This window comes from Scatophagus argus, chromosome 21 (assembly GCF_020382885.2).
Source record: "Scatophagus argus isolate fScaArg1 chromosome 21, fScaArg1.pri, whole genome shotgun sequence".
In the NCBI taxonomy this organism is placed as follows: Eukaryota; Metazoa; Chordata; class Actinopteri; family Scatophagidae; genus Scatophagus; species Scatophagus argus.
Window position 1 is genome coordinate 13,583,554 of NC_058513.1, and position 26,951 is coordinate 13,610,504.

Genomic DNA, 26,951 nt, shown 5'->3' on the forward strand with positions numbered 1-26,951 from the left:
CCGCTCGTCTTGCCGAGGGCTGCACTTGCCCCCAGACAGTGACCTGTGCTGATAGACATCAGAGGTCCGCGGCCTAAACCAAATCCTGCTTTATTGTTTGGAAAACTTAAAGGAAACCACTAAACTGGGTGAATCTGTTGCATCCATTGCTATATTTCTATATTTCTCTCATTTTTAATGGTGCATTATCAGTTGAGTGCCGTGGGTGGTAAATTCAGGTTTGTCAAGGTGGAAGCAAACCACAGTACTATTCGTTTTTCTGATTGTTTTTACTCCATCCAGAACAGAGAAAATCATACCATGGAGGTGCATTCGGCAGATTTTATCAGTATAGAAGCTAAAGGATGATGGAGACGTTTCAGTGGGCTAATACTTTTTTCATCATTATCCCTGAATTTATCTGCTGCTGTTTTGTAAGTTGTTACACTGGTGACAGAATCAGATGCAAGGCAGACCTTTTTAATGCAGTATTCAGCATCATATGAATGGGAATAGGGAGCACAGAGCAGCGTCCTGTAAATGTCTAAGTGGTGTCTTTTTTTTCCCCCCAGTTCAGATTTTCAATCTTAACTAATGCAATTTATGAAGCCCTTCAGCCAAAGCAGCAGAGAAGATCTCGATGTCAATTATTCTATTTAAGAGCTCCAATTTTTTTTCTAATGGCTCTATCTGCTTCTGCAGTATCCTGGAAATGATTAGTTCGGATTGGTTAAATGATGTAACTAATTCCCATGATTGTCGATAATGACTCCATCTTTGACGTTGGATTATGACTGCAACTTAATATGAAATGGCATTCATTTTGGGACATAATTACTGCCCATGAAGCAGACAGAGAATGGCAAAGGGTTTGTCGTTTGGGCTACAGCGAATTACCTTGTTTCCTGTCATCTTTGGCTTCCTCTAAATTGGAAAATTGAGTTCTTTGAGTGTGCATTAAGACTGTCAAGGTTTTCTTGTCTCTTTTGGATAGCTGTTCTGTAGGGGAAAGTAATTTAGTCGCCAATTTGACAGGGGCAGTGAAGCAATTAGTATTTTTTGTAAATGTAATGCACATTTTGAAAGAAAGTTAAAATTGTAGTCAATTTTTATTCCGTACCCTTAAGTATTTATGAAGATAATTTGACAAATTTCAGTAGATAAATCTGTTGTTATCTATCAGCCTGTCTCCAAAGAGCTCCAAAGGTTGTTTTTTGTGTTATTCTTTTTCTTTATGTCAACCACATCTGTGGTTGTGCGGCCAGGCTCTGGTTTCCAACCGCTGAAGTTTTGCAGACACTTTGGCTCTACATGAAACCGTTACATGACAATTAAAATGGGTGATTGTGCTCCAACAGCCTGTCATGTGCATTTAACCCAACCACAAAAGGCTCTTATGTTCACTCAAGAGGGCACAGATGACCTTCAGCCAGACACCTTATCTCCCAGGACCGGTTTCTAATATTATTTCAAGCTGATGATACCATCCTCCATGAGCTGTGCAGAAAAGGGGAAATCACATGATGCATCAGGAAAATATTGACAACAATCTGTATTATGGTTTGTCTTCTGTTTCACTGCCACATGCTGCAAACCAGAGATGAAGATATAGTGACTGCTTGCCATAAAGCACTTTCTTTAGTAAAGTAAATACATGATTTCAAGTAGTGAAGATGAAGTAATTTGATACATTTAAAGAAGCACACAGCATTCTCTCAGTGTTTGATGGAGATTCACACGGCTCCCATCTCTGTCCATTAAATGCGAAGAAGCCAACAGTATAAGCATAAAGGCTGGAAACCGGGGTGACCACTATCAAACCAACAGTTCCATATAGTGCCATCTATGTCATGTGTTCAGCAGAGGAGGACATGCATAGGGACCAGGATTTCCAGAGAGAGAGAGAGGCGCTGCTGACCTCCTTCTCACCTGATAATAATAAGAGCTCAACCCTGCACTTGTCGATTTGTATTTGTAGGAATGTGTGGGCTAATGACTTGGTGAGACATTTATTTTGGTTCTGATGCTTTGCAACTCTTTTCCAGAAGATATGTGGTCATTGGTCGTTTATGTCATCAGGGAGGGTCGTCCCTGATGACATAAACGATGCTGCGGTGGATAATATACCAGACAATACTTTTTTATTTTCTCAACCTGGCAGCCCAAGGGTTCCCTTATTGTTTACTGTTACTGATCTGTAAAACATTATAAGAGCAGTTTGGTGAAGGTAGATGTAAAATTATAATCAGCTATAGAAGTGTAACATGTCAGGCCAGACATTGGTGTTTGCCTTTGAATTTACAAGAGCAGCGTGTTCCTTGTTCATCTGAGGAAGTTGTGCTCAATGTTTGGTCACAGGCAACAGACTGGGCCAAAGTGAAGATCCTGGTCTTGTTCTGTAAAGGCTTGGCATCCTATTGGCAGAACATCCCAGCAGAGTATGAAACCTGAGCTCTGCACTTGCATGTGGCTGTGGCCTGCCACAGCACCTCACTCAGAGCTGCCCCTGCCCTGGGGAGGCTTTTAAAGACCTTTGGTGGGCAAGACAACATCTCCTTGAGAGCATTGTAGTTACATTAGAGCCTAATTAGGCGGCAAAGCTCAAGGCCATGTAACCCACTGCTAGGTTTCACACTCGCACCCATCCATCTCTTCACCGGCCACGCAGGGAGGCAGCATGGGGATCACTAGTGACGGGAAGGCTCACCTGGGAGCTCAGTCATAGTAAATCAAACATCTCTGGGTGTGACAGGAGGGTCACAGATTTTGGCTCCTAGGCTTTGTGCTGCAGATTAATCATCTGACTGTGATGTGAAACTGTGAAACAAAAGATTTTATAGTAGCATGCTGAATTTAGATTAGAGGATTTGACCGTAAAGAATGAATCTAAGGAGATATACTTCTCCCACACTTTCTACAGATGGTAATGGTCAGTTCACAATGTTGGTTCAGGTGGAAACTATTTGATGTATTGCCATAAAATTGTGTTACTTTGGTGATTCCCCAACTTCCCCTCTCGTGCCACCAAAAAGTTACCTTCGTAGTTTTAAGGGAGATGTTCAGCATTTATTCAATTCTATGGCAAACTTGGATCATTAAAAAATAAATTCATACTCACCTTAAAGTCAGGCAAATAGAAATCCCTGTAAACATTCACTTGAAAAGGTAAAATGTGCAAAGTTGCTGGAAGAAAAAAAAAAGGCCAGCGTTCAAATCAGCTTTCATGCCACCTGTCAGACTGATGAATGTATGTATAAAGACGGCAGGGGCAGTCAGTGCATTGGGGTCATGTTTGAAAATGTATGGCCAGGGGGCACCAGAGCTGCTGAGATTAAAGGTAAAAATACGCAGAAACGTGAACTTCTGTTTATGACTTTTGCTCGCAGAGAAAAGGAAACAGTTCAGCGCACTGATTGCTTTATTCAGGCTTTGTTCCAATTAAGAATATAAGGTGTTGCCTACTAAACAAAGAGACAATGCTTGATGGTTCCTACTGATGAAGAGCACCTCTCCCATGGATAGGGTGTCATATTGTTCTGTGACTGGTTTGTTAATTTCCTCCAGGGGGGGTGAAACCACAAGCACTTAAACATAACTGATCCACGTCTTAGTGACACCTGTCAGGAGTTGCGGATCATACAACATATTCCACTTGAAAACACAGACTGTTGCATTGTATCGATGATTAGTTGTCAGCTTTGCGGTGATGGGCAGTTTTCTTTGCACTGTCAAAAAAAAAGAAAAAATACGCTGAAGTCCCATAGGGGACTTTTGAGAACTTGTTATCCCAGTTTAAACGAAAATCAGATTGCAGGCCTTTTCAGGCCAGCCTCTTTGTATGCTCTCCATGTCTAAGAAGCCCTCTGTACTGTTTAATGGGTTCATGGCCACAGGGCAAGGGTTACAGTTTGTCCTTCCTGCAATTAGCATTCACGGTTAGCTTAGCAGAACTAATGCACCACATCTTTGAAGCTCAAGTTCCCTGTGTGCCTCTGCGTGACTGGAGGCGAGATTTAACTGACTCTTTGTATTCATTTCAACCTGCTTTATTAGGTGGTATTGCAAAATCCCCTGAAGAATACCATTATAATCCAACTATAGTCAGGCAATTAAGTCTTCACTCTTTTCACTTTAAAAAAAACGAGAAGATGGGCAAACTTGTGAATACCGTGTAGCATGTAGCTACTGTACACCTCCAAGTTATATAGGTAAAAGAATAATAATAAAAGGGTCTGAACTATACACAGCAGCCGAGTCTCCTGTGGCGATCATTTTCACATCCCAGATCAATAGGAGCCTTTTCTGTTTCATTATCAATCTATACATGTTTCTCACATTTTTCTCACAAAAATGCTCTGTTTTGTCATTATTTACTTGTTTGGCTTACCCTGTGACATTTAGGTCAAGACTCTGTGATCTCATGGCTGTTTTCAGCATATAGGGGACATTTACACCACGGCTTTTGTTGCAGCAGTTTGTGGGCCGTGGGGATCTCATGGGTCTTAAGTGACACTACTGCTAAAACGAGGCAGCTCGGAGCTGTTTTCTGCTATTAGCTTTCTCTGAGTTGTGTAATATTACATAGTTTACTTGTGAATCCACGGATGTTTATGTAGGTTGACTGCAGTATTGTTTGAGAACCGTAGCAAAAATGAATGCTGCAATATGATGCATTTTTTAAAATTATGGGTCCGACAGTAAAGGCCTCCTCAGTTAATACCTATAAATCAGTTCTCAAATATGCTTGACTGCTTTACCAAAACACCTACAGCCAAGAAAATCCATGTATATGAGCAAAATGATGCAATAATGTAATAAATATTGAACAAATGAAAGCATGAATGCTGTCAAAGCAGAGAGAGTCAGGCTTGTACAAAGTACAATTTAATTGAGATATTTAGAAATCAAGGCAACATCAGGATGAAATGACACAGTTACCAGGTGATTTAAACCCAAAACTAGAGTTCAGTGGGAAAACTGAAAGCTAAAATTACTATCAGTTGATGTCCATACTTATGATGGGTGTGGAAATACGATGTTTTGCCTGTTTGTCTAAAGTCCAACCTGTGGTTAAGCGGGGAAAAATCCATGTTATTGAATATAAAATACATTTGTCATTTCCTAAGTGCATTCTGTCTGAGTGATCAGTGACTGCAGTGCATTACAGAGTCAAATCAATGACACAAAAAAGAGGTGTTCTCATAAACAGCTTCTGATTATTGGACATGATTAACTTTTCTGAATTCGGTGAAGTGAAACAGTGCGTTGACCCATCGACTCAAATGCAGATTAAGCAAACTAATGTGAATACAACGATCAGTGCATTCATCTGGTGATGTTTCCGTGCGTGGAATGGCAACGCACCGAGACGTCTGGCCTCTAACTCATCATTGTCGACACATTATATTATTATTGATGGCTCTTGCCTTGGGCTAGGACATTTGTTTTTCAGATTTGTGACAGGCGGCAGAATGCTGGATGAAAGTTTATTCTACAGCCGTGCTAGCAGCGCTGCTCACAGCTCTCTCTTATTTCTCTATTGATCATCATACCTCCCAATAATCTGCCGCCTGACACATTTGACAACATTATGTGGAACAGGTCAGAGGACAGCGCTAATGAAACTGAATGATGGATGCTGTTATGCGCAGCATTAACCTTGCTGATAGCTGTCACAGGCAGCCCATTTAGGCACATGTAGGCCTAGTTGTGACCCTGCAGGGCCCACAAAAAGAGCTGAGCAGTCACTGAGGTGGTCCAGGGTCACGTATGGAGAAAAATTACAATAAAACTTCACATAGTGCTGCAGCTGAGCAAGCATCTGCTGGTCATAGTATGTCTATTTTTGTTTGTTTGTTTGGTTGGTTGTCGATAATTACATATAATTATCGTTTTATCAGTATTTAAAAGATAACATTTCACTGTGGAGCAGACTACAGGTTGAAATATAGTCACTGAAATAAGGTCTGCAGTTACATCTAAATACCTAAAAATCTTCAATAAAATTTCAACCAGTTTTAACTTAACTCTTTTGAACACCACCGTGTTTAGTGGCAGGGTGCTCGTGGAAAAACTCGAGAACAAACCTAAAATAAACTTTAAGCTGACACAATGGGAAATCAAACCACACGTGAACGTCCAAACAAGAGCAGAACATGAGCAGATATTGTACATGCCTGGATTTTTGTCAGCATCTTAGAACGGAGGTAGAAAATGAGATTGTGAAAAAATAAAAAGAAAAAAATCACATTCTGTGCGAGCACTGTGAGTGAAGTCATAAGAGAGGTCTGTAACACCAGGCGTGAAGTGAGCTGTCTGACTGCCAACGCTCCGCTCTGCTCTTCTCCACTCCATCCATCCCGCCTGGCTAATGTATCCCTCTCAATAGCAGGGGACAAGGGGAGAAAAGACTGCTTGTGTGAAGCACAAAAAGCCCCAGTGCGGCCACGTTTGCAGCAGTAATTGGCAAGGAAGCTTCATTTCATTCACTCCTGCGTGTCTTTTGTTGTACTGTGGGTTTTTACAAGTGTGGTGCTTTTGAGAGTTGTTTCAAAAATGCCTAATTTCTGCAGCCCCCAGCCTGTTGTTACCCATGCCTTTATTTATTTTTCCATGAAACACAATTGAAAGATTCTCTTTTTCTGTCACATACTGAAGTGTATTAATAGCTGAATCTTTAATAGTGTCTTGATGATACTTTTGAGTACCCTACCCAATTTTGAACATCTACAATAGGTGTAAAAACATTTAATCTTCTATGAGTCCTTTTGCTTTCACACTCTGAAAGCTTTGATGCTGTTCAGTAAAGTAGCGGTCACAGACCAGAGGTTGTTGCGCATTAGCAGGACAGCCTGCCTCCTTTCATCATCACATTGTTGTAGTTGCATAAAAGCCTGCAAAATGTAGTTATGTTTTCACCACAATTACACTTTGTCCAGTTGTAAAATGCATTAAGAGATTTTTCACTGCATTGCATCAGTGCATTTATTTTCTCATAAGTACTCTTAACCTTCTGATACATCAGATTTATATGAATACGCAGGGCTAACCCAGTAACCCAGTCTTCATGATGACTGGGTGAAATCTCTGCTATTTGCTTTTTCAGGTGTAATTCCTTTACTATATGCATTTTACCATATGTATGTATGTCACTATGTAACTATTTACATATGTTCACAGCAGTTTATACAGCTGCAATAATGTTGTATGCCACTGAGTCTGGACCTGTTTAATTTGTGACACCTTAATATAAAGTCATGTTCACTTGAGTTATGAGTATCAACAAATTATTTCCCCTCTCAGTTTCTTTCAGTTGAAAAACATTAAGAAATCTGAATGGAGTTTTTGCAAGAAAAATGGAAAAAGGTTGGGAGCCACTGGTGCTCAGCCCTGCACAACATCAGCCTGTTAGCATGTTGACGTTAACGTTTAGCTCAAAGCACCATGTGCTGAAACACTGCATGGCTGCTAGCATGGCTGTTAACTTTCAGTCTAGTTAAATGTACTGTATTTAATCAATACTGTGAAAAAAATCTATTCACCTCCAGTGAAGGCATTGGAGTAAAAGCAAAGCTTTCCGCATGACTGGATATCATGGTGCAGTTTAAGTTGCGATTAAGGTGTTCTTGTGTGAAACTGAAGAATTTTGAGCGGATATTGCAGCAACGGTTACAGGTAGCCCAGATAAGAGATGCAAAGTGATGTCCAGAACTGACCACTGAATATTAAAGCATGGACACTTTCAGTTCATTTTGGTGTTCACATTGTGTTTATGTTGTAGCGTAATCAGAGCATATTGTCATTCCTAACTGTTTCCCCACTTACAGTAAACACAGCTTTTTCCCGTGGGGTTAGACTGTCAGAACAACACAATCTCATCTCTAGGGCTCTTTACAGATGAAACAGGCTGCATCTCAGAAAATATTACAGTTAAAAAGAGTGTATTGACCTGTGCCCGATCAGAACCTTTGAGCCAGTCGAGCTGAAGCAGCAAAATCACAGAAGATGAGGGTTTGCATAATGTGGTCAAATAGTCTGTTCAACACTGAAATATGGCTGTCAAACTGTGTCTGTGTTCTAGCAGGTGAAAAGAACGTTATGTCCTCAGGTACTGACCCATATGAGCGCAGAACTGTGGTGCAGGATTTCCAACTAAACGGGCTGCAGCTACAGTCCCACGTCCTGCACAAAGGAAAGGTCAAACCAGTCACCTGACCTGACAACCCTCTGGACTGTGCCGAATGGCAAGAGGTCAAAGTTGGACACATGGTCAAGACTCAAGACTTCAAGTTCTTCGCTTCCCGGTCGTACCAGCTCACCAAGTCTTTCTATGCGTCAAAACGTATAACTTAAAGATAGTCAGCTCATCTGTATGTTGTATGACGTACATGTTCACTACAAAGAAAAACAACTGTATTTACAGGTGATTCTATTGTGCTATAGATTGTCTTGTGCTCGATATCCGGGAAGATTTCCATCTTAACAGAACCCCCATTGATTCAGTTTCCAGAGGAATTGCAGCCGGGATCAGTTTACCTTGTTACCTTGTCACACTATGTTCTGGTCTGATCTCCATGTCCATTTCCGCTCAGCTTCCCCTCCCTTTGGCCGCAACGCTGCCCAACAGAGCTCGCATTGTCCCTGTGGCCAGTCATCCATTGCTAATATCCACTCTTTTACTGCACTGGAGACGTGCTGCATGCTTTCAAAGGGCAGTGTGAGCTGCTGATGGATGCCCTCCATCTCCCAAACGAGGATTTGAGGAGACCCTGTGACCCAGTTGTGACGAATGACTTTGAATATTACAGCTCATTTGCACCGTCTGAAAGATGCAATTCGGTGAAAGAAACGCAGGAGAGGCCACATCATTCCCAAACTGTGTAAATCACTATGAGAAGCCTGAGACCATCAAAACATTTTATTATGAGACCAGATAGTACAAATATATGTAAACATAAAAATTTATGGCATCATGATTGAAAAAAAACCCACCATGCTAAAATCAGTCAGCTGAATGAGTATGGTTAACAATCATGCTTCTTAAGTTGGCGTGATGCTGAAAGTGCTTGAAGTTTTTTTGTTTTTTTTAAACGTACAAAATATCAATATTAAAGTATAATAACACTACAGTAAAACCTGCATGCACCCACCACTTAGCATATAAAACATTGCCATTCCTTTAATGTCCCAGATCATCTGAAGTTGTCAATATTGTTTCTCAAGTGTTGAAGTGGAGAAAAGAGTTTCTGAGAACACTCTTTAAGTTTAAATACGCAAACACGACCCTTGTACAACCCTGATTCCAAAAAAGTTGGGACGTTGTGTAAAACGTAAATAAAAACTGAATGCAAGTCATTCGCAAAGAAACTGTTTGCTGCCAACAGTTTTATGAAGTGTTTCCAAACCTGCGTAGTAACATCCTTCATATATCATGTGTTTCACAAAGTGGTGAACAGCTGAGCCCTTCGAGGATGCCACTTTTATACCCAATTACCAGTGAACCTGTTTACCTGTGGAATGTTCTAAACAGGTGTGTTCTGAGCAGTTCACAACTTTCAGTCTGTTGTTGCTCCTGTCCCAAAATGTTTGAAACACGCTGCTGACATCCAACTCAGAATAAGCATATATTTACAAAAACCAAGCAGAAAATTAAACATATTACCTTTGTACTGTTTTCAATTGAGTGTATGACAGAAAGGAATAACAAATTCTGTTCCGTTTATGTTTTACACAGCATCACAACTTGAGCCGACCATACAAACAGAGCCTAAAAAATGTGCGTCTACAAATGCAAAAAAAACCAAGAACAACACAGTGCTGTTTGTACAACCACCAATGATCTTCGCCTCAGGTAAAGCAGCAAAACAGACATTTGAAAAAAGTGAGGCGCTTGAGTACAGTGTAATGTTGTTTCAGGTAGGGAGATGCCATGCGAAGAGATACCATCAACACAGAGAGCTCCTTCTATTGCATTAGCTAAAGGCACTGATATCTTGATGGAAATAACTTCATTTTGGCCACTACCAGGCACAGTAAATACAATTGCTAGCTGTTAGCGCAGCTGCGTAAGCCCGGTAACTGATGGACAGTGACTCAGAGGCAGTTATGAATGGTGCTGGTGTCTGCGCCTGTGCGCTCTTGAATATGTTATCATCTCTTCTGTGCGGTGAAGCATATTAATAAAGCTCCTTACAGTTACCCCGTCTAAACAGACCGTAAATCACCGCCCATTAAACCAGAGGCGGAAACATGCTCGGCCCTCATTGTGCTAGAGGCCACCAGTTTTTAGCCGCCACAATTAACACATTAAACACTTCAATCCTGAACTGATGTGACAGAATCAGCTATCATAATGATTCATTAATGGCTAGCGTAAAGTGTGGGCCAGCCCTAGAAATTCAAAACAAGAGAAAGTTAATCAGGCTAATCGTCTGAAACCATCTTCATTAACATGATATTGCCTCTGAGGATAGGAGAAACGAGCAAATTGGCAAAAGGTCTTTACTTTCTTTCTTTCTTTGCTTTTACAATAAATGCTCATTTAAAGAGATCCAATCTGTGTTGCAGTGTACTTGTGTTAGTACAATCTGACAAAACACACACACTGCATAATAAAAGGCACTCAGTAAATATGTGATTAAAATTATACTTGTACTGTAATTAAGAATCCCCCCCGCAGCGCCATATTGAGATTTCTGTCCTCTTTACTGACTGATACCCACACCGTCACATGCTGAGGGTGATGCTGTGTATGGTGTTTGCCGGGATTCTGGCGTCTGCTTCCTCTCCACTGATCCTGAAGATCACAAAGGTGTTGGAGGGGATAGTGGTGGTGGCGTTCAGGGATTTACCCAGCCAGCCCTGAGATCCACGCTTGTACATTTTAACTGTTACCTGCACAGGAGGACAGAGAGAAGTAAACAGGAAAAACAGATTATTAAGGCTATAAAGCGAGCGTGTTTTTAAGTGGATAAAAACACAAGGTGCTGTTCTTGGACACTGCTGGGGTCATGGCCCTGAGTGAGACCTCCTGACCTCTGGCTAGAGGCAAGCAGACACTCGTGACTTTCACTTTTGACCTTTACAAGTACAAGCTGTTGCTCAGTCTGTTTTTGTAGACTAAGGAAGCCAGTATAAACTTACTGATTGTGGCTTGGTGGAAGAGGAACTGGCTTTAATGAAGGGTAACAAACATTTAACATATACAATTATTTAACGAGGCTTTGGTTACATATTACCTTTGATTTAAAAGAATTTAAATGACTACATTTCACTTTCTAGCAAGGAACTAAAACATCATATAGTAAACACATCATAAAACTAAACATCTAAAAAACATTCACTTTGAAACCACATTTAGCTTGGCTTTAAGCTTGATTTCTGCTGTAATCCCCCTTTTACCTGCAAATTATCCATTCTATGCTGCAACTAAAAATTCTTTTCATTACCAGTTAATCTGACGATTGTTTACTCAATGAATGAATTAGTTGGTTAGATTATAAACTGAAAACCTGCACTCTCTAAAGAGCCCACAACAATTGCTTGAACAACAGTTCAAATGCAAAGACATTACTTGAACGATTGGCAAAACAGCTGCTGATTCACTTCCTGTTGATCAACCATTTGATTAATCTATGCATTTTTTTTCAGCCATGCTTTGTTGGGGGTTGATGCCAGATCCTCCTACATGCTAAAAGAAATCAGTTCTCTTTTTAATGTAAAATTATACTTGCAAGAAGATTCTCCTCAGGAACCCAATCAGTCATCTACTAAAATGGCCTTCCAAAAATAAATAAATAAATAAATAAAATTTTTCCTGAACCCAGCAAAAATATTGCGTCTCTTTTGTAATTATGATCCAAACATCTGTCTGAAAACAGACTAAATATTAAATTAACCTTATTTTCACTGTGAGCTTTTTTAATTCCCCTCCACATCTTGAATGGAGTCATACCTCGCTTGATTTTCTGTAGGTTGTAGGGCATATTACACTTTAACACTACATCAAAACTGCCTGTTATGTTTGAGTCTGACAATGGAAGCCTTAACTAGATTTAGACATGCGGGTAATTGAACCACATCCATTTCAAAAAGAATGCCTCGCTGCATCTCTTGTTTGGCTGCATTTACAGGGGATAACAGAATATTACAGTGCCTTTTCACAGTTCCATTTTCTTTCACTTTAGCATTAGGCAATTTTTCAATTATTATTTTTTTTCCATGTTCTTTCATCCCTGGCTCTCCATAATGTCTGGGCCTTTTAGTTAATGGTAGCGACAGTCAGAGCCCAGTATATCGGCCCTTGTCCATTTTGCAGGTCATTGTGGAAGCCCAATAGGCCTTTTATTACGGCGACATCAAAAGGCAGATAAGCATTAGAGGTGGGGAAAATACCCTGCACTAGATATGTTCCCTCTTTCCTTTGTCTGCTATTGAAAGTGATCATTTTAATAGTGAAGAGGTTGGTGAGCTTCGGGGCTGATGGGAAGAGCGACACCCCTGACAGCCTACGAATATGAGCAAGTCGATAACACAACACAAGCGCACAGCACACCCTCAACACCTGCACACTCTTGCCGCTAAACTAATTATCCGCAACAAAGGCCACCGCGATTTCAGACACACATCTTTCCTCCATTTACTTACTTATTACTGTGCATTAAAACGGGGAGAAAGAGAGAAAAAACGGAACAATTGTGTCTTATATTGCAGCCTTGGCCGAATGCCACATGGCTTGTATTACAATAGCATCAAGCACTTCAGAACGAGTGAGTGTCTATTAATTTGGGATGCATGAAAAAGTAGCTTCATGACAGCTGGTGGCAGAGAGGCACATAAACCAACACAAAGACATCAGAGAGGAATTATTCTAACAAATAATAGTCATATGTAACAGTTGGTGATCGGCAATTAACTGATTTAATGGAACTAAAGTTGAGTACTTGCATCTTTGTTTAGCTGCAGACAGAGGCACAGACGCAATGCAGGTTCTGCATTACATTCAAACCCAGACAGAAGAAGAAAAAACATTTCTTTCTTCATATAGCAAAAGAGGTTATATACACATACAAGTGGGGAAGCATCCTCTAGGCTGCAGGATCCTCTAAATGTGATTTTACTGTCAGAAATCATCATCTTGATCCAGATCTGCATCAAAATATGAATAATTATAATAGTAATCATATTCACAGGCTGATGGCAGGTCAAGGTTTCTTAGGAGGATACCCAAACCCTATCTGAGAATATTAACTTTTAGTATGAGGATTAAAATTGTGCAAAATTTTATTCATCGCTATTTAAATTCAGCCCATTTCTGTCTTCCAAAGGGAACAATTTTGCATGGTTACTTTAAGTATATGACTTATATGACTATGTCTAATGTGGTTGGAGTAGTTTAAGCGTTATAGTTCATACAAATGGGTAAAACTGCAATAACTTCTAGTGATAACTGCTATCAAGTAAATAAAACAGGCTTGAAAATCTAAAAAAAGCAGAGAATTCCCAAGCAGAAAAGCTACATAAAATACTGAACATTTGCTGCATGCGTCCTTCCCTGACCACAGGGAAAGACGTATGCCGCCATCTCTGGCACAAACTCTGAGATAGGAGTTCACCTGTCTGCCAGGTGCTGTTCAGCAGAGGTGGTGTGACAGGTACAGGAACTGTTGCTGCATGTTACCCTCTCAGCCACTTCAGGCAAGTGTCTGAGGCTTAAGACAATACTGTATCTAAATTACTGTCGAAGAACAAAGCGTAAAGGAGCTGCTGACACTGCAAAAAAAAAAAACAACAATGTCATCCAAAGTGCAATTTGCATTCTGCACTTAAGATAAAATGCAGCACGTTCCAGCTGCACAACTGTCAACAAGTCAAGATCAGCAGATCAATAGTTACTAACAATAATGTCTCACTTTTGCACTATCCACAAGCGCGTGACAGTCATTATTATTTCAAGCACAGGCAGGCCTGAATGTGTGTGTATATAACACTTCATGGCGAGGACAGGACCCTTGGGGCTAAGGTTGGGTGTCACACAAAGGGCTGAGAGCTCAGCTAACGGTGTCTACCCCTGATCTTCCTCTCACTTTCCGTGTCAGGGCAGTCGTGTGAATGACATCACTCCTCACATTTCAACGAGACAAACTCCGCCTCCTTATTTACCGTCTACCGGCTAAATAGTCATAAATCCTGTCTTTGGTTCACCGTTCACCTTTCACCTTCCTAAACTCAAGACGACAGTTCGTCCTCCATCCAGAACATCTCCTTACTGGTCTCCTTATCGCCTACCTGTAGGCACGTTTACTGCACTTACAAAACCAATAAACAAGCATCATGGGCTCTGCTCATCTAGCTGTCCGAAAATAAAGCAACTCATTGTGAATAAAGGTCTTGACAAGTGTGACAAATATGAATGATGTGAGGAACTGTGTAAATGGGTAGGGACGTGTCACCACCTGCGTGTATTGCCATTCACAAAGTTCAGATTCCTCCCCCCGATAAAGTCAAAGAATCCCGGCGGGGTATCAGTCAGCAGGGGCTGTTACCTGGAGCCATGGGTGCAGTGTTTCAGGTGAACTCTGAGTGAGCGTAACGCCACACCAGCTTCAGACGACGGCCTCTTTGTTCCACGCCGTGTCTCACCAAAAAGAGATGGGGAGGAACACTGACTAACACACCTCTGGCGCACCAAACATCTTTGTCGACGAGCCAAATGTGATGGAATTGGACCAAAAGTGGTTCGCTGTCATTTCGGCTGGATCTAACAAGGCAATTAGGTAGACGCTGTGCGGTTTGGCTCACTGGGTGAATAAATTAGCAACCTGCTGAGAAGTATGAATCACTGGATTATCAGGAATTCGATTACGTTAAGATTCTTATAACCACAGATGAGTGTATTCGTTGAACAAATATGCAATAATATGAGCTATCCTTCCGGTAAGGTCAATGAACAGAATTAGGATATTAACATTATCCTTGAATGAGACAGAAATAATCAAAAAACACTTCCGTCGGTATAAATCACCTTTTCCCATCCACTCTGCCAAACTTAATCAGACTGCATATTAGAACATACATGAATATGAACATGCTACAGGTACAACAGCAGAGTACTTTTACCTACAACTTAAGAAATATGGTGTCTCAATATTCAAGGCCCTCTGACCAAGATCACATGGTTAGATGTGTTTTACTTATTTTAGCCTGAACAGTGCTGAGGACACAAGTAGCAGCCGTAGTCACAGTTATTACAAGGCATGAGCAGCGTTAGTTATAATATTAATATCTTGACAATGCCAGCAGTGATTCACCTAGACTGTTTTACTCTTTTAGCAGATCAGCACACAGAACTTGAATAAAAATAACAAATCTCTGCACAACTACCTGCTGAAAGGATGTCGCTTTATTATCAGTTAACAGGTTGACTGTTTGGTGAATCAAATGTCAAAAAAATAATGATTAATCATTTTTTGTTGTCAAGCCAATCATTTCAGTGGAAGAGGAGAGTTAATAATCCCCCTGAATGGTATCAGTCCAATAGCATCATAATTAAATACCATAACTGAATCCAATCCATCCATCCATTAAGATGCCTAAACTCTGCTCCGGTGACACTACCGTCTATGTCAGTAACTACATTTGTCTAAGGTCCTGAATGCAAAAGACGGCTGGTTAGTTTCTGATAAGCTACGTCTCTGCTTTCCAACCAACCTGCCTCGGCTAACAGGAAGCCATTAGAGTCTGTGCAATAACCATTTGCATCCATTCACCCAGCTCTGACTTTATTTCCATGCACATATAAGTGCATTTTCTGCAAGAGGTTCAAATATGAATCCCCCCCGTCCTTTTAGTCCTCAATGGGTCTGGTTGTCTGGCTGACTTGAGAGGGCACAATCTATGACTGATTTAATTTGCTCTTTACAAACATCTCTAACAGCATTACCCCCAGAGCATACACTGACCGCCCCCATCTGACTCCATTAACTCCCAAATCAGGTTTAAAGACCATATTGATGCCGTCCGTTATTAAGGGTGATTATCAAAACAACAGACAATGGGCCAAAGTGTCTGTTAACTAGTTTATCCATAATTTCACATAACTGTAACAGATGGCAGGGCTGTCAATTATATACTGTATCTGCTGCACACAGTGGCCACACACTGTCTGGATATGCAGCACATTAGTCTTCGCATTAAAAGAACGATAGTCTGCTCACAGGTGGTCAGAGGAAATGGACTGAGAGCACACAAAATAAACGACGACTTTAAATGTCAAACACAGACATGCATCAGCTTGGGAAAAAAGTGACAACTTCCCAATTACCAGCTGGTGTTTTTAGCAAACACTGAGGGTTTTTGCTGTATAATAATAATAATGATTAAAAAAAAAAAGTCACAGACAAAAATTCAGTCCACTCCACCACCTTTATAATCCTCAATTAACGAGAATGGCTTTTGAAACCGTAATTAAGTGTCTCTGCTCCACTCGGCCTCTTCATTATTCATGAATCCCTATTGATCATATCTTACTAACTATACTATGGGGATCACTGTAATATCCTGAATCCAAAAAAAAAAAAACAAATAGCTGCGCTTCCCGAGATAAAATTAACATCTTGGCCAGTGACCAAAGAAAAGTTTCTGTTCATACGAAATCCAGCGTTTGGTGCCAGAGTGGGTGATGTCAGAGAATCGTTAATAAAAAAAAAAAAATTGTGTTTGAAACCTTTATGGTCTTACTGAATATGCAGATGCTATAATTCAGTTTTATCAGTGGTTGAATTTCAGTGAGCCATATTGCTATGATATGATCATATCATTGCAGCTGCAATTAACAATTATTTTCATTACAGATTAATCTGTCCATAATTTCCTTAACCAGTCTATTCCTAATTTTGTCTATGAAATGTAAAAAATAAAGATCACCTTGATCCAGAGCCCAAAGTGATGTTTTCAACTAACAAGTCTAAAAATCGGATATTCAGTTTACTGTCATACAAGACGAAGAAAAGCACACAATTCTCATGTTTAACAAGCTGGAGCCAGAGAACATTTTGGCATTTTTGTTTGAGAAATGATGAGAAAAAAAAAAATCATACATTAAAACAGCTGCTTATTCATTTTCTGTTGATCAACTAATCATCTAGAGGTTTCAGCTCAACAAATCATGTTGTTTAGAAAAATTCTGTTATTAAATTATATATATATATTTTTAAAAAAGGACACAATTCATTGTACTGAGCATCAACTCAATAGTTTGACAGGTGTTTTATGCAATTTGATATCTGGATATACAGTATATATACAGTAAAAATCTAGTGTTAGGCTTTTCAAATTCTGTTGTCTGTTGAGATGCACGCAGTAAGACTACAATACTGATGGACATCACAGATAGTGTTATCAACTGTGTGTCTTGCACAACCACAGCCCACTGCACATTCAGAGAAATTATTTTGTAATGAATATTAATGGCTTGGAGCTTTATTTTAAACATGTATTCAAATTTACTGAAACTCAATCTCCACCTGTGTTAAGTAGGAATGTGTAAAACATGAACTCTACGGGTTGATGTTTAACTAAATTAACAAAAGAGCGCCTGAAGAGCCCTTTAAAATGACTGGTATTGCATGCTGGGTGATGAATTTGGAGGAAACACATTGAGTCATCTTCAAATTGACAGATGCAGAATCTCTCCACGGGACTCTTCACAGTGGCTTAGTGCTCGAGTGAAAAAATAGATTTTACCAAGTTTAATCACACGCTATTACAAGGCAGCTTTTATCATTGCCTTCCACTGTTTAAGTGCTGGTGTCTTCACTAGTTCATTACAGACACTTGTGATTCTGCAGCACTCTTCTCATGTGTAATTGCATGGTTAGCTTTCCTCTGCAGCTTCCTACACACACTCCGGTGCAAATTATTTCCAATTCCAGTTTCCTTTCAAGAGCGTTGCTGCAATTACAGAAATCTGAACATCCTGGTAATTTCCCCACAATTTTCATTTTTGTTGAAAAATGTTGTGCAACTAATAGATCTTTCTTTCTGGGAAATTCCTCAGAAAACTTTTTTTTTGAAACTTTTCTTCAGTGCAGAAATTTCCACCAAGCTTAGTGGGGTACTTGGTGACCCTGATGAACGGTGGGCTGAGGCTGATCCTGTATCCTTTTCTTGGGTTGCACCTGGCAAAAACATCTGTTTTTTCTGTGGTCAAAAACCATTAATTCACAAATACACAGAGTTTTGAAGAATTTGTAGGCCATATATTATCCTGTTTATACAGATTGTTTTCTTCTATATGAGCCATATTACAGCTTTATACAGCATCCATAAGATCCTGTGATGTTTATTATAAATAATTTGTTATTAACAGTAACGGACACTGCATATATTTTCTTTAAATGGCTGAATATTATCCTTTTCTAAACAATAAGAGACCAAAAAGCCACAGCGGCTGCCAATATCACCTATTTAGAGAGCAGAATTTGCAGGCTTGGTCAATGGGCAGCTCCTGGCCTTTTGTGTGTCTCCATTCATTATCACCACAAAGCGCTTGATGTCTCCCCTCTCCATCTTTTCTGTGCTAAGCACCAGGCGCACCAGCCTGTCCATTACAGCCCTGTGACGCGTGCAGCCCGGGAGATGGCCAAACAGAGAGGAATGTGGCACGGAGTTAAATTAACAAGCTGCATCTGTGTGGAATCTGTAGGCCGTCAGAGAGACGAGATGCGTCTCCGGTAACCGAGGGTCAGATTATTTGTTAGCCGAGATGTTTTTGGTGAATTTGCAGCTTTTTTAGCTGGGTGGCTTTCCTCCTGTTAATCAGCTGACAGGACTGTGTAGTCAAGTTACGGTTGAAGGAACTCAATTGTTGTTTCTCAGCTATGCAATTAGTAGACACGATAAGCTGAAGGTGAGTAAGGAGGCTTTTTTCATTTATTTATTTTTTTTTAAAGCACATGGGGCTCCATGTCTGCTCCTCCTGAACAAACATCTTCGTATAAACTGGTACAAAGGCCTTCATGAAACTGTCAAATATCAGAATGGGAGACGACATAAAGATGAACAACATAAGTAACCTGCACTTGAAATTATGACATGAATAGATCTTTAGCCCTTTCTCTCTCTCCCCAACACAGACACACACACACACACACACACACACACACACACACACACACACACACAGTAATTACCACTCAATCCATACAAATTGAATGAAGCCAGAACCGTGGTCTAAGAATAAAGACCATAATTAATAAATTACAGCCACTCTACTCAATCATTCTCCACTTTGGGGACATGTAGACATCCCATTCTCTGCAGAGTAATTGACCGGGCCCACAGAAAGCACACCTAGTGCCTCCACGGTGGCTTTGTGGACGCATCTGGTGCCAACCAACCGAACAGATGCCTGAGTGGAACTGCGGGTCTTATCGCAGATCTTCTACCCTGTGTGTTTACAAGTAACAAATCAAAAGCATGCATTTTTTTTCGGGGCTCTGAAAATATGCCCGGGGGGGGGGTATCAAGTTTCCTTGCAACCCTCCCTCCCCCCAAGCATCCCTCACAGCTGTCACAGAAGCAAAGATCTTTTCCTTTTTTAAGACAAAGTGGGCGACACACTCATCAGTCCAAGGAATTAATATCTTAAAATGCTTTACTTTGTGCTTTTTATTTTACAAATCCAGTGGCAAAATCAAATATTCCTGATGGCTAATCTCACAATAGGAAACAAACATGCAGGCCCGTCTATTGTATTTGAACCTCACAAGAATATTTACCTTATATTTTCAAGGTCACACTTTTTTGTGAAATATGGGGGGGAGGGTTTGCCTCACATTGACTCCATTTACAAATATTTCTTTGAAAATAATATATTTTGTTGTCGCCGTGTGTGTCCCCTTGGGCTACAAAAGGGCCCACTGGAGACTGTCTAATGATTGTTGGGTCATGTATCAAATACACAGCAGCTGGAGGCAAGAGGGGAGAGCACATACAGTCTGGATGTTGGGGGGGTGGGCGAACTAAAGCCTGAGTGCAGTCTGTAAGGAAAGCCCACAGTGTTCGGGTGCTGAGGCTGGGTGTGAAATCTGTAATGGATGCTGGCCACGGGTCATACTCACCGGACCTCAAGAGCTCTGACCTTTGTCTGTCTCACATTTACTTAATGCAATGTATTGCCATGTCCTGGAGCGCTTTTACCCAAAACAACTATTATTTTATGTAAGTATCATAATTCAACCATTGTAACCTTTGCATTTATCGTCATAGCGACAATTAATATTTCCTTCCATGCCACCTGGAGAGACAACATGCAACTAATTAGTCAAATCTAATCATTGCCCTAATAAAATAAACAATAATCCAAAATGCTGACTGATTTGGGAATGTGAATAAGTTCAAATGAGGCTTTTTAGACTGTGCAGTTGCAACAATGCAATCAAGGGAACCACTGAGCACTTTGTAGTCAGATACAATGACTAATCTCGGTAAAAAAAAATGAAATAGTTAAGCAGTAATTAACACGAGAAGTATTTATGGAAATGATCTAAGTGAGCACATTACAGTGGCAGTAGTCAAAAAGGTTTTTTTAAAAAAGCCCTGTTTTCCTTTATCTACACTGTGAAATCAAGGTTTCATTTAAAAAAAAGTGACCACTATAAGTCTAATTGCTTTACTTCTAAATAAATAAAATCTGTAATGAGCCGGACTTAGCTTGATAATTATAAATTAAGTCTCTGATGTGGTGAAACAAAAAACTGAATACAAAATTGCTCTGGGATCATTAATCTATTGTGTGCGTAGTAATATCCTGGCATTTCTTAATTAAAAATTGCCCTAACTGTTTTCAAATAACTGTAAAATAGCTGTCATGCTCTGCAGTCTTCAGCCTGTCTGTGTGTGTGTACCTGTGTGTGTGCGTGTGTGGTGTGTTTTTGCAGTTCCCAGAACAAGATGGGGATGACTGGAACCTGAAGGAGTCGGTCCTAAAGTACTACTGCCACCTGCTGGTCTTCCGGCTCATCAGAGCCCCTGCAGCGAACTGACCTGAGGAGTGTGTCCCAGCAGGGCCCACAGTGAATCGGCTGACAGGGTCTTGACTCTGGAAAACTCGAGCGTGTCTGTCTCCTGTCGGTTGAGAGCGACGTACTGGCAGCTCTGGTAGTCTCCTTTCAGCTGCTCGCCGCCATGCAGCCGCACCACATCCCACGTTCCCACCCTCCTCAGGACCTCCCGCACTGACTCCATCTGCCTGTACGACAGATGACCTGCAGGACAAAAAAAAAAAACCCAACAAAATATTGTTCCTGTCAGAAGCCTGGCCAATTTAATCATATTATACTGAAGAACAATCAAGGACTACGTCTCAGCATGCTAAGATGGACATTTTTGTAGTGTATTAGAACATCAAATGAATGCCACAAATAATGATGTATATATTTCAAGGAGCCACTCACCAGAGAGCCAGGATGGAGTCAGTGCATCTGATATCCAGGCCATGTAGCCCTCCCTGAATGATCTGAGGAAGTCGTCTATCTGGCTGTGGGAGACCAGCTCCCTCCTCTTCCTCAGCTCCTCATCCAACTCACAGTCTGGAGACAGGAAGATAACCCTGGGGAAGAAGAGGCTTTGGCGCACACACACTCCACTCCTCTTCAAGTGGCCACATAAGTTGGCTGTCTTGGTCTAGAGGGGAAGGATGTATTATTAGTTTCAGTATTGATTTATTGCAAAAATGATCATTACTGACTATGGGTGGCAATCAGTTATTTTTTTTAGTACTGATCAAAATGTGTACCAAATGTCTTGTCAGATTTGTAGTCCTGCTTAATTTTCTTTAATCAGACTCTTAATGGAATATTTAATTCTACTTGTATCTTGTGTTTAAAGTAGAGGCTGATTTCAAACATTTTCAAATGACAATAGATTAACAAAAGCTTGTTGCAAGATAAAGCCAATGGCTGATTAACTGGCCAATATCACTCTTCAGTCTTCATTTAAACAACATTTATGTACAAAAAACATGTATGTATTCCTTCAAGGGAGGTATGGAATAATGTATTTTTTGGCCATGAGGCTGATGTCTTGAATTAGCTTGTTTAGTCCAACAAAGCAACAGTTGTCCTCCATTTACAGTGCAATAAAAAGAAGAAAAGTAGCAACCAATTAATTATCAGAATCGTTGTTCATTTATTTTCTGTTGGCAGACTAATCAACTAATGGACTTATCATCCCAGCATTAGTTAATTTAAGCCTGAGAGTCTTGTAATTCAGAAAAGAGAAATTTGTCAGGACGTTCTAACATTCACGCAGGATGCTCGAGTATCCACTCTTCAATTTCTAAAAGGATTCAGTTAAAGAAATCATACAGCTTTGAACTGGCACAGACGGTCGAGCTGTATCTGCTTTGTGTAGATTAATGAAGTTAATACGTCCAATTCAAACAGCACTATTTAAATAACGCAGTGCGTGTTTGCCATCAGACTCTTCTGTCAAGCTCCCAGTCCAAACTGAAACATCTATAGAGATGGAAATGAATGACCCCTAACAGGCACATAAGGTGACAGCTGTGTTTAGGCACCTGCCCTGACCCACCACCCACCCACCCACCCCCACCACCGTGAACACAATTATGGCCTTTCAAATGAAGAGCAAGCACTTGGGAAGTTTAGAAAGCCCTGTTGTAGCGTTTGAAATTTCCATATAAATTGTTACAGTGACTCAGAATCTCTTAACCCAGCTGGAGTTTGGATGAAAACTATGTACTGGACAATTGATTGGACCTTGGACACAAGTGTACCAGACAGTTTGACATTTAGGTTTTCATGATGGCATTTCAACGTTTCAGCTGAATGTGTCTTTTTTTTTTTTTATTTTTACCATGATCGCTTTGAGGGGATCTTCAGTCTGCTCAATGCAGGTGTTGGTAAAGCTTTGGTCCTCTTCTTTCACTTGCACATGCCAGCTTTGGTTGTGAGCCGACACTGTGCCTCTCCAGGGTTTTACATCTATGCAGAAGATCCCCTGGCCTTAGTAAAAAGAAAAAAAAAAAAACATTATTTCAAGAGATTTATAGAATCAGGATTGTTTAAGACCACACATACACAGATAGCTCGCCCCTGAAGGCCTCCAGGTAAAATGGATAAAACATTTTCTGAATATTCAAACTAATTATAAATAAAATAGCTGTAACCAACACAAATATAGTAAGATTTTAGAACAAATACCTCAAGACATAAGGGAATATATAACTTGGTGATCATTACCGGTGGTTTTGGAACATAACAAATGTCACAGTTAAGTAATAAAATTGAGGATGGTTAAATTCCACTTGAAGTAATCAAACACACTTTAAAAGTTACTGGCAACAATTGTGCTTTTCTTTCTACGATAAAACAAAATGTTTAACACTTTACTCTAGCTACCTACCTGTAAGGATAACAATGTTGATGTCATCTTTGGTGGTCTGAAACTGGTCGGGGACACGCAGGTTGCAGTAAATATCGTCCTTTCTCAGTCCAGTGAGCTTCCTACGGTGGAAAAACGAAAATATTATGTACTTCCTGCATAGAAAAAAAGTTAAAGCTGCATTAATTGATTTAATTTTGGCCACTTGGGGGCAGTGGAATAAGCTGCAAACCCAATAATGACATACAATTGATTTATAAAGCTGGGACAGTAAGTGTGTTAGGAAACATTAGGATTCATTTCAGAGTTGTACCTCTGTACATTTTACTCTCTTTTAAAGTCTGTTTTAGTCCACCAACTCCTGAGAAAAATGACTATTTGGCTGCTAAAATCTCCACTATGTTCCCTAGTTGCTGACTTTGCCTGGTGTTTGGAGCTGGACTCAGTAGAAAAAGATAGTGATAAAATGCAGCTTTAAGTTTCACAATACTTACCTGACATGCTGTAAAAAATCAGGTAGTTCTGGTGTCTGATGTGGGCTCTGGCCTGCAGAAGTTTCTGAAGCTTTGGGGCTGAGGGGAAACTGGGTAAACAGACTTCCAAGATGAGGCATTCTAGTCTTCATGTGGAAAAATAAGAAGACAGGACAAATTAACATCTAACTGACTGCTTTGGCTGACAGACAACACATACAGTAAAAATACTGCAGCTGATGGCTTCCATCAGTTACATGCTGCAGTCAAAGATTATGCTAACATAGTGCTTAAACTATATTAAGCATGCTGCTCTGGCCAAAAGCATTTTTGTGAACAAGTTTGGCTAGATCCACCATTTTGGGTTTTTTTTCCCAGCAAACAGATTTTCACTCCACAAATCCAAGTGGAAACACCGTCTCCTTTGCTTCGGCCTAGTTGTTTTGCCTTTTAACGCACAGTGCAAGCATGCTAACCCGCAACATTCAGGCTTTACAGCTTTGTTGACACCACTTTGAACGCTTGAACTTGAACTTCGGGACCCTGCGAAGAGAACAAAGAGCAAAGACAAACACCGCACGCCGAACTCGCACGAGCTCTAAAACCAAACAATACGTACTGTTGAGGTCTCGCGCTGTGTAAGAGCCGTTCAAGAGGAGGGCAAAAAAAGAGAAAATTCAGCTTGACATTTTCCCGGCGTTTAATGTCGGAGTGCGGGTCTCTTTTCGGATGCTAAGCAACGTAACTCTATCCATGGAGGCTGTTTCACAATTTTTCCACCCCCCCTCCCGCCTCTCCTTACCAGCAGCACTTCCAGTGTTCCTAGAAGAAGTAAACAACAGACCACGTGTACCACGCGCAGCATCGCGTTTCACCCGCTGAGCCGTGACGTCGCGACACGTCACCCAGTGTTTGCATGATGCGTTTTTATCCTTTTCAGGTGATGTTTTGAACCGTTAATGTTGTGAATGTAAAGGAGCATTTGCACGAGCTCCGTTCGGTAGCTGTTCCGGTGCTTTTATCTGTTCAGATCTTCACCGACATTGCCAGCTGTCCTTGAACGTCTCCAACTGTAGATAAAGATCATTTGGAATCATAAAAGGCACCAAAACAGATGCAGTGGTCAGCTGCCGTTTCCCTGGTCAAGAATGGGCTTGTGTCAAACGTTTTGGAGGTCAGTTGATCACATGCTCATCTAGCAGACAGATTGAAAGAAGTCTCACCTAAAATGCCTCTTTTACACAGTTAATAAAAAGCTGACCGCTGGAGAAAGTTATTTGCTTGATACTTAAGCCTGCAAACTACATTATAATGAAAAATCTCCCCAAATGTCAACATGAGCTTATCCAAATACCTTAAACTGTACTTAGTAAATGTAGACTAATTGCCATCTGTTTTTGCAGGCAGAAAGAATTCATACCATGAGAAGAAATGAACCACTCTGTTCAGACTTAAGTTCTCCAGAACTTTGGGAAATACAAGCAGGAAATGGATGCAATACCATCCATGATACCATCTAACATACTATTAAGTGCATTCAACAAAACTTTGCATCCAAAGTTGTTTGTGCTGCAGTGGTACAAGATTAACCGGATTCCTTGTTGCCGAAAGATAAAGGACTCAGGTAAAAATTTATTATATTTCAATGGGTTTGTCATAATATATAGTAAATCTGAACAAATTCGAGTGTAATTGCAGTGATATGAAGACAGAAAAGGTCGAATTCACTCATGAAGTGTGTGTGAATTGTGGTTTTATGTTTGAAGGCAGATTTTCTGTTTTGTTTCTGGGGAATGTTTGTTATGTTTTTGATTACAAATAATGTCTTAGAATGCGCCACTTTATCAATAATTGACAGAATGAATTTAAATCATCATGGACTTTGAAATATTTCACACGGCCTTTTAAAAAATACTGTAGTCTTTAATTCCAGTCTATTATGTTCTTAGTTAATTGTTAAGAGCTGCATAACTGATCTGTTTTCTTCATATCTTCATCAATATGTGCCTCCACAAACAACTAGCAAACGTAGACAAGAGATAGTTTTAATCTTTTTCAGTCTGGCCTCAAAAGAAAAATACAGAATAATTTAGAGAGCTATATTCTAACTATCTTCTAATGATTAATTTTATGATGTAGCTGCACAGGATGGAGGTGATTAAGGAATAAAATTATTATTCATAAGTGCAGGTGACCCTTGAGAAGACAGAGAGCCGACTTATGACGATAGTGTGGAGGGCTTTATCCAATAGTCGGATGAAAATAATAATATTTTACATTTTTTACAGGAGGGCACTGATAAAGCATATATCGTGTTTCTTTCCGCTGAACTTGTAGATAGTCTGCTAAGAATTCACTGGCACATCCAGCGGGATTCTCGCATCCTGCATGAGCCTACAGAGAGGATATTACAAAAGTGATGAAGAATATTTAATTCAGCAGTAAATACACAGTGAATATCTCAATGTGGTGATAAACAATATCCGGATAGCACAAAATACTATGAAAGAACTTAATATCAAGAACAGATAGCCAAATCAGCTCGCATGGGCTCAATGGAAGCCAATAAACAGAGGCACTCTGCCTCTCCTGACCTTCACTTCTGGTAGAGATCAGGACGATAAACAGGCACAACCTCAATAAAACCCACACAATGGAGTAAAATAAATAGATATTAAATTAAAGCAGAGGCAATACTGGCTGAACTGCTGCAGGAATTCGCAAACAAAAGCTTCTTTGTGGAGTTTAATATTGTCTACAATCACCACCTCATGATATATTTCCAATCATTTCCATCTCTTGCCTTGACATATCAGCGCATATAATCATTGTGTATTGGAACTTGCAAATGACTTGTGTGTGTGAGCAGCCACGTTTATATATTAAATGCGTCTCGTGCTCCTATGGTTTGGCCTTTTCGGTTAGAGTTAATATCACATTCATAATCTGTCTCATCTCTGGCTGTCCACTGCGGAGTGGTGTCAGACCTTATCATGGACGCATGTTTGTCTTGCACAAACTTTACCCTGACTAGATTTTATATTCTTGTAAGCATTAGGCTCGCCAAATACTTAATCGCAGTACTGTTTTATA

General features: G+C 40.2%; 1 protein-coding gene across 5 annotated transcripts; it reads right to left on the reverse strand.

Moving 5' to 3' along the window:
• Nucleotides 1-8,881: 8,881 nt before the first annotated feature.
• si:zfos-911d5.4 lies at nucleotides 8,882-24,808 on the reverse strand. Of its 5 annotated transcripts, none has more exons than XM_046377499.1 (8): nucleotides 24,661-24,738; nucleotides 24,478-24,492; nucleotides 23,880-24,004; nucleotides 23,407-23,507; nucleotides 22,858-23,006; nucleotides 21,435-21,663; nucleotides 21,025-21,245; nucleotides 8,882-10,872 (listed from the first exon to the last, which is right to left on the reverse strand). In XM_046377499.1, exons 1-8 carry the CDS (start codon nucleotides 24,721-24,723, stop codon nucleotides 10,705-10,707), a joined length of 1,071 nt encoding a protein of 356 aa, XP_046233455.1. In that variant the 5' UTR covers nucleotides 24,724-24,738; the 3' UTR covers nucleotides 8,882-10,704. The 5 variants fall into 5 exon arrangements, with proteins under 5 accessions (XP_046233455.1, XP_046233456.1, XP_046233458.1 ...); XM_046377503.1 differs by lacking the exon at nucleotides 8,882-10,872 and adding an exon at nucleotides 17,358-19,425; XM_046377500.1 differs by lacking the exon at nucleotides 24,478-24,492 and having other exon boundaries at nucleotides 24,661-24,808.
• Between the last annotated feature and the right edge of the window lie 2,143 nt (nucleotides 24,809-26,951).

Coding starts and splice junctions, on each gene's coding strand:
- si:zfos-911d5.4 (XM_046377499.1), bottom strand. CDS start 24,723: ATGCTGCGCGTGGTACACGTGGTCTGTTGTTTACTTCTTCTAGGAACA. Junction 23,007..23,406: donor CAACATTGTTATCCTTACAG/GTAGGTAGCTAG, acceptor CTTTTTACTAAG/GCCAGGGGATCTTCTGCATA. Junction 21,246..21,434: donor GACTCCATCCTGGCTCTCTG/GTGAGTGGCTCC, acceptor TTTGTCCTGCAG/GTCATCTGTCGTACAGGCAG.